Genomic DNA, 7,960 nt, shown 5'->3' on the forward strand with positions numbered 1-7,960 from the left:
TGTCAAGAAATATCACAGTTAGCATAGTATCAAATAAGCTTCTGTTTTAGGAGCAGCAGAAGCCAACATAGATACCAATATTCTCACACACAGCAACAGGAACAGAGAGAGTGGGAAGGATTCCTAAAAGGGGGTGCTCTTCTAGAGTAGAAAACTAGAGAATATTTATGAGCAAAAATTACTTAACTCTGGGCATTCCCGGGAACATTTTAAGGATTTCACAGAGACTGACTTATGTAAGCTAAGGGCATAAACTAGTAAAGTTTTAGGTTTTATTACTGATAAGATTCCATTAGTATCTATGAACTGGTGAGGTCTGAAGAAATTCAGGTTACAAACAACAAATATGTGTGAGTGTGTGTATATAATGTATATGTTATACAACTATAAGGCCATTTCGTATATATTGTTAAACAACCTGCTTTTTAACAGAATATATTAAAATATGATAAACATTTTTTATGTCAATATTTACCCATAACATCACTAGTCTCATCTGTACCTCCAGTCACACACACTCTCACTCTTCATCCTTTCTGTACCAGTTTTTATAATTGCTTACTCTAGACATCTTCGGATCTGTGTTTGATACCATGGTAAATGTTGATCTTATTTACTCGTTTACTTTTTACCTTAATTATCCTACTTTATAATGTTTGAGTGCCTTAAATCACCATAGAAATATGTGTTTGTATATTTTAATAAAAATCATCAGAAATCAGGAATACTTAGTTGTCTTCAAGGAATGTAATTATTTAAAAGAAGCAAATATTGTGACCCTGGTTAGAATAGTATTATAAAATGGCCAAAGCATAAGGTTGCCAAAATTAGAAAGCATTGACTTATTACTGATACTGGTATATCAGTAATAAGTTTTATTATTTACAGGGCATCATAGCTCTTCCTCCTCGAAATAAAAGACAGTGACTCTTGGGATAGTAGGACATGGTCTGCATGGTTGGAAATAAACACTGAAACAATGGGTATGATTGAATGGGCACAGGACAATAATGGATTGAAATATTTCTATAATAATTTTTATTAAAATTATCAGGTTGCACACCATAACAAAACAAAACAAAAATTTGCATGCATGCTGAATGTGTTTTAAGAAACACATTACTGAGCACTGATGTATGGATTTAACTCAAGTATTATGTCTTAAAAAGGCTATTTGCCTAACCTTTATATAACTTACTCTGATAGGAAGTACGGATCCGTTTCGTTAAATCAGGATAAAAGTTAGACAGGCCACGCATGCAAAAGTTGTCTTTGGAACATGCCAGAACACCAGCATCAGCAGCAGGCAGAAGAAAGAGAAAAAAAGTCTAAAGTGAAAGGAAGTGATATCATACCAGAATCTAGAACAGCCAAGATGAAGAAATTGCAGCAAAATTAGGTAATTAAATTAGAAGGAGATATTAATAAAATAAATCAATTATAAGGTAAGAGGGGATAGATGAATGATGAGAATGCGGTAGTAATTTTAATATTTATTTAAATATTTAATATAAAAATATTTGTAAATATTTATTTTTATCTTATTTAAATGTCTTATAAAAGTAGATGGCATACTTTCCTTATATGTTTTTACAAAATACACTTCTTTGGCTTGTAACTAATATGTATAAATTATTTCATTAATATAAAAATGATTGTCTTTAATCCTTCAGCAATTAAAAAGAAAGCTAAAGATTTCAGTCTTTAATACTTCATTGTTATAATATAAAGTGAGTTCTCATTGTGTCATCTTGTACACTAAACACAAACCGAGTTTATAACTTCACAGATTAAAGTCATCAATGTTCTAAGCTCTAGTAGTAACTGTCAAGGTTCAAACAGTTTAATTTAAATTAAACAACAATTGTATTACCTTTGTCAAAATACATACTTTTTTTTGCCCCACTGTATATATCCAGCAAGTGATTTAGATATTGTCATAGGATTCACAGCTTTTCTCATTATATTGGTGCTTTTAGCATTGCAAACTGAACATCTGAAATATGGTTATTATGACTGAAGAACTAAATTTTTAATTATAAATAACCTACTGCCCCCCTAACACCTTTCTATCCTAGAGTCCATCAACTTCAAACTTGTCTTTCCCAATCATGAGGAAACCTCACGTTATGTGAATGTACAGTTGCTTTTTATTTTGTCTTCCTTTCAAAATCTGGTAGTGATAGAGGCAAAATCTCTAGAATTTGAAATTTCTAGCTCTCCTAAAATACTGCTAAAAGTTGAGATCCCTCACTAAAAACCCTTGGTTTCTGAAAGAGAAAATTTGTGTCTCTCAAAAGGGTCTAAACTCGTAATTTGGAAATGATTGAGTTTTGCAAAAGAAAGTTAACAAGAAGAGTTTCAGTATAACAAATTTCATTAGTCCAAAAAGGAAATTCATTTATTATCACATTTGGATGTTAAATTTGACATACCTGCCACTTGGAAAATAACACCTACCATCATGTACCCTTTTTATTTTTTATTATATTTTTCTATGGTTATATTTAGTAATATCATCAATATTCAATAAATTATTTTAAATAATAAAATGTAGAAATTTTATTTTATTTACTTATTTAAAAAATTTAAAAAGTTATTATTATTATTATTATTATTATTATTATTAGAGATGGGGGTCACACTATGTTACCTAGACTGGTCTTGAATTCCTGGCCTCAAGAAATCCTCTCACCTTGGCCTCCCAAAGTACTGGAATTACAGGCATGAGCCGCCATATCTGGCCCAAAGTAGAAGATTTTAAAGGATTGTCTAAAATAACACTTAATATTATAGAAGCATTTTCATCTGCAACCTTTTGGCCTAATTTTTTTTTTATCAACTGGACTGTCAATGGACAGAAAATATGCAAAACTTTGGCAGTGTTTATAAAGCCAACTATTTGGATATATACTAAAATTTCAGTAAAACTTTGGATAATTGGCATATCAAAGTTTGGCATTAAATCCTAATTACCTTAAGTTTATTTTCTTTTATAGTTAAATACATCAATTTATTGATCCTGCCAAGAAAAATGCCATCTGTCATAGTACTTAAAAAAGGTTAATGAAAAATGTTTATTGAAATGTGAAAATACCTGCAGAAAGGTCATCATCCAACAAAGAAAGGTGTCAGCTACAATATGGAATTAATTTAAAAAATTAAATGTAGTAAATGACCTAAAATTATCTTTTTAAAGGGACCAGATATTTTAGAAGAAAGTTAACCTGTTTAACACAACCATTGCAAGCAGTTTTTTCAACTACAGAGCCCTAATTTTCGTAGCATTTTTACATTTAATAGCTTCTTATTTTCTGTTATTAGGAATTAAACCAAAGAAAGTTGAGATGCTTCCTAACTTCAATAGCAAATTGAAGTTTAAACATACACACACCTAACCCTTTCAAAGATTCTCACAATGTTCCTGCCCAATTTATTTTACTTACATGATTTTGTAAATTATGTTAATTTTATTTTGCCATGCATTTGAATAGTATCAGAGAAGAAAGACAAGAAATCTAAAAGTAAGAACACAGATGACCAAATCAAGTTCATAATTCATCTTGTTTTATCTCCTACCTGCAATGAACTGTTTGTTTTTTCGAGGAGACCGTGGTTGTCGCTGGTATAAGTCACTTGATCTATATAGGTCAATGGTCCCCATGCTTAACAGTACTGTCTTCTGTATAAAATCCACCACAGCCAACCCATTGCAGTTCCCAAATGCAACTCTAAGAGAGAAAAAAATACGCAACTAGAATGTATCACAAGAAGCATGATTATTTTTATCTTCAAATCAATCATAGGATTATTCAAAAGTAATGTCTTCGGGTTGGGGAAGTTGGGCAGTGATTTGTGTAAAGTCAAGAAGGATGCCTTGCCTTTATGATGGATAAACTGTCTTCGTATAATAGGCATACAATTTACTGCAAAAAAAGATGATCGGCAATTATATTTTGCCAGCAGTTTTATCATGTAAGTCGTGATTACCCAATCCGCTCTTTAAACTAGACCTTATGTTTTCACAGAAGAATCACACAAAACCTTTTTGCTATGCAAGGGGGAGACAGGTTAAGAAATGTCACTAGCTAAAGATGTTTACGTACGTAATTAGATGCCTTTTTCAAATAAAATTATAATTACTAGACTCCAAATTATCTTCTGAAAGAGAGAAAAATAAACATTAACTTCATATATCAAAGGCATCGACACTATATTGGAAATGAGGAGATACAAAAAGTTAAATGTTTCTTACTTTTGTGCTCTTTATATTGTGCCCCTTTCAAAGGATAAAGAGACCATTTGATTAATTACTTAACTAAATCTCCTGAGAAATTTTAAAAAGACAGCTCTTCTAAGTAGGCATTTTGATTGTCTTAACCATTAGGCATACATTAACTCTCACTTTTCTCCATTTACAAAATGCCCTCTAGCTGAACAATTCTGTCTGTGCTCTCTGCTTCATAAACTAAATAAACACTAGTTACACGAATGCTATTTTGCTTGTTTTATAGACGTTCCATGTTGTATTATTATTTAGATTGAATCTTGTTTACAAACCATCTGCTTACTCTTAAAACGGTTCTTTCCACTTCACCACACAAGTTAAAACACAACAACAACAACACCTCTACCCATACTATATGTTTTGCTAATTCACATAGAGCTCTACATCTTCCAGTAAGACAAACTTTGGAAACTGAAAAAAAGTATTGTTATACTGGTCAGATCTGGGTTTAATTCTCATCTCTATCACTTACAGGATATGTCACTTTGAGAAAAATTAATGAATCTTGCTTGGCCTTAGCTTCTTTATAATGATAATTACACGTCTACGTTTATCTGGTGCACAGAGCTTTTATGAGTGTCAAATCAGAAAATTATTTTTAAAGTACATTGAAATTTTTCCATGCAAAAAGGAATTGATCTTAATATTATAAGTAAATGCAATATTATACATGTTACCAGTTTAAATTAGTATTTTTTTATCATTTATAGTATCTTTTTTTATTATTATACTTTAGGTTTTAGGGTACATGTGCACAATCTGCGGGTTTGTTACATATGTATCCATGTGCCATGTTGATTTCCTGCACCCATTAACTCGTCATTTAGCATTAGGTATATCTCCTAATGCTGTCCCTCAACCTTCCCCCAACCCCACAACAGTCCCTGGAGTGTAATGTTCCCATTCCTGTGTCCATGAGTTCTCATTGTTCAATTCCCACCTATGAGTGAGAACATGCGGTGTTTGGTTTTTTGTCCTTGCGATAGTTTACTGAGAATGATGTTTTCCAGATTCATCCATGTCCCTACAAAGGACAGGAACTCATCATTTTTTATGGCTGCATAGTATTCCATGGTGTATATGTGCCACATTTTCTTAATCCAGTCTATCGTTGCTGCACATTTGGGTTGGTTCCAACTCTTTGCTATTGTGAATAGTGCCGCAATAAACATACGTGTGCATGTGTCTTTATAGCAGCATGATATATAGCCCTTTGGGTATATACCCAGTAATGGAATTGCTGGGTCAAATGGTATTTCTAGTTCTAGATCCCTGAGGAATCGTCACACGGACTTCCACAATGGTTGAACTAGTTTACAGTCCCACCAACAGTGTAAAAGTGTTCCTATTTCTCCACATCCTCTCCAGCACCTGTTGTTTCCTGATTTTTTAATGATGGAAATTCTAACTGGTGTGAGATGGTATCTCACTGTGGTTTTGATTTGCATTTCTCTGATGGCCAGTGATGATGAGCATTTCTTCATGTGTTTTCTGGCTGCATAAATGTCTTCTTTTGAGAAGTGTCTGTTCATGTCCTTTGCCCACTTTTTGATGGGGTTGTTTGTTTTTTTTCTTGTAAATTTGTTTGAGTTCCTTATAGATTCTGGATATTAGCCCTTTGTCAGATGAGTAGGTTGCAAAAATTTTCTCCCATTCTGTAGGTTGCCTGTTCACTCTGATGGTAGTTTCTTTTGCTGTGCAGAAGCTCTTCAGTTTAATTAGATCCCATTTGTCAATTCTGGCTTTCGTTGCCATTGCTTTTGGTGTTTTAGACATGAAGTCCTTGCCCACGCCTATGTCCTGAATGGTATTGCCTAGGTTTTCTTGTAGGATTTTAATGGTTTTAGGTCTAACATTTAAGTCTTTAATCCATCTTGAATTAATTTTTATATAAGGTGTAAGGAAGGGATCCAGTTTCAGCTTTCTACATATGGCTAGCCAGTTTTCCCAGCACCATTTATTAAATAGGGAATCCTTTCCCCATTTCTTGTTTTTGTCAGGTTTGTCAAAGATCAGATAGTTGTAGATATGCGGCATCATTTCTGAGGGCTCTCTTCCGTTCCATTGATCTATGTCTCTGTTGTGGTACCAGTACCATGCTGTTTTGGTTACTGTAGCCTTGTAGTATAGTTTGAAGTCAAGTAGTGTGATGCCTCCAGCATTGTTCTTTTAGCTTAGGATTGACATGGCTATGCGGGCTCTTTTTTGGTTCCCTATGAACTTTAAAGTAGTTTTTTCCAATTCTGTGAAGAAAGTCATCGGTAGCTTGATGGGGATGGCATTGAATCTATAAATTACCTTGGGCAGTATGGCCATTTTCACGATATTGATTCTTCCAACCCATGAGCATGGAATGTTCTTCCATTTGTTTGTATCCTCTTATTTCATTGAGCAGTGGTTTGTAGTTCTCCTCGAAGAGGTCCTTCACATCCCTTGTAAGTTGGATTCCTAGGTATTTTATTCTCTTTGAAGCAATTGTGAATGGGAGTTCACTCATGATTTGGCTCTCTGTTTGTCTATAATTGGTGTACAAGAATGCTTGTGATTTTTGTACATTGATCTTGTATCCTGAGACTTTGCTGAAGTTGCTAATCAGCTTAAGGAGAATTTGGGCTGAGAAAATGGGGTTTTCTAGATATATAATCATGTCATCTGCAATCAGGGACAATTTGACTTCCTCTTTTCCTAATTGAATACCCTTTATTTCCTTCTCCTGCCTGATTGCTATGGCCAGAACTTCCAGCACTATGTTGAATACGAGCGGTGAGAGAGGGCATCCCTGTCTTGTGCCAGTTTTCAGAGGGAATGCTTCCAGTTTTTGCCCATTCAGTATGATATTGGCTGTGGGTTTGTCATAGATAGCTCTTATTATTTTGAGGTATGTCCAATCAATACCTAATTTATTGAGAGTTTTTAGCATGAAGGGTTGCTGAATTTTGTCAAAGGCCTTTTCTGCATCTATTGAGATAATCATGTGGTTTTTGTCTTTGGTTCTGTTTATATGCTGGATTACATTTATTGATTTGCGTATGTTGAACCAGCCTTGCATCCGAGGGATGAAGCCCACTTGATTATGGTGGATAAGCTTTTTGATGTGCTGCTGGATTCGGTTTGCCAGTATTTTATTGAGGATTTGTGCAACAATGTTCATCAAGGATATTGGTCTGAAATTCCCTTTTTTGGTTATGTCTCTGTCAGCCTTTGGCATCAGGATGATGCTGGCTTCATAAAATGTGTTAGGCAGGATTCCCTCTTTTTCTATTGATTGGAATAGTTTCAGAAGGAATGGTACCAGTTCCTCCTTGTACCTCTGGTAGAATTCAGCTGCGAATCCATCAGGTCCTGGACTCTTTTTGGTTGGTAAGCTATTGATTATTGCCACAATTTCAGAACCTGTTATTGGTCTATTCAGAGATTCAACTTCTTCCTGGTTTAGTCTTGGGAGGGTGTATTTGTCGAGGAATTTATCCATTTCTTCTAGATTTTCTAGTTTATTTGCATAAAGGTGTTTGTAGTATTCTCTGATGGTAGATTGTATTTCTGTGGGATCAGTGGTGATATCCCCTTTTTCATTTTTTATTGCATCTATTTGATTCTTCTCTCTTTTCTTCTTTATTAGTCTTGCTAGCATCTATCAATTTTGTTGATCTTTTCAAAAAACCAGCTCCTGGA

General features: G+C 34.0%; 1 protein-coding gene across 5 annotated transcripts in view; it reads right to left on the reverse strand.

The window, feature by feature from the left end:
* STXBP5L (syntaxin binding protein 5L) overlaps nucleotides 1-7,960 on the reverse strand; it is a 562,981-nt gene that overhangs the window by 170,531 nt on the left and 384,490 nt on the right. For 3 of the 5 annotated variants that reach the window (XM_032150070.2, XM_058437438.1, XM_032150067.2), the window contains exon 19: nucleotides 3,580-3,731. In XM_032150070.2, the coding sequence (XP_032005961.1) occupies nucleotides 3,580-3,731 (152 nt within the window). Of the gene's footprint in view, nucleotides 1-1,198; nucleotides 1,271-3,579; nucleotides 3,732-7,960 lie in introns of all 5 variants that reach the window. The other 2 variants (XM_032150069.2, XM_058437437.1) reach the window with 1 other exon arrangement.

Source organism: Hylobates moloch, unplaced genomic scaffold (genome assembly GCF_009828535.3).
Source record: "Hylobates moloch isolate HMO894 unplaced genomic scaffold, HMol_V3 SCAFFOLD_4, whole genome shotgun sequence".
NCBI lineage: Eukaryota > Metazoa > Chordata > Mammalia > Primates > Hylobatidae > Hylobates > Hylobates moloch.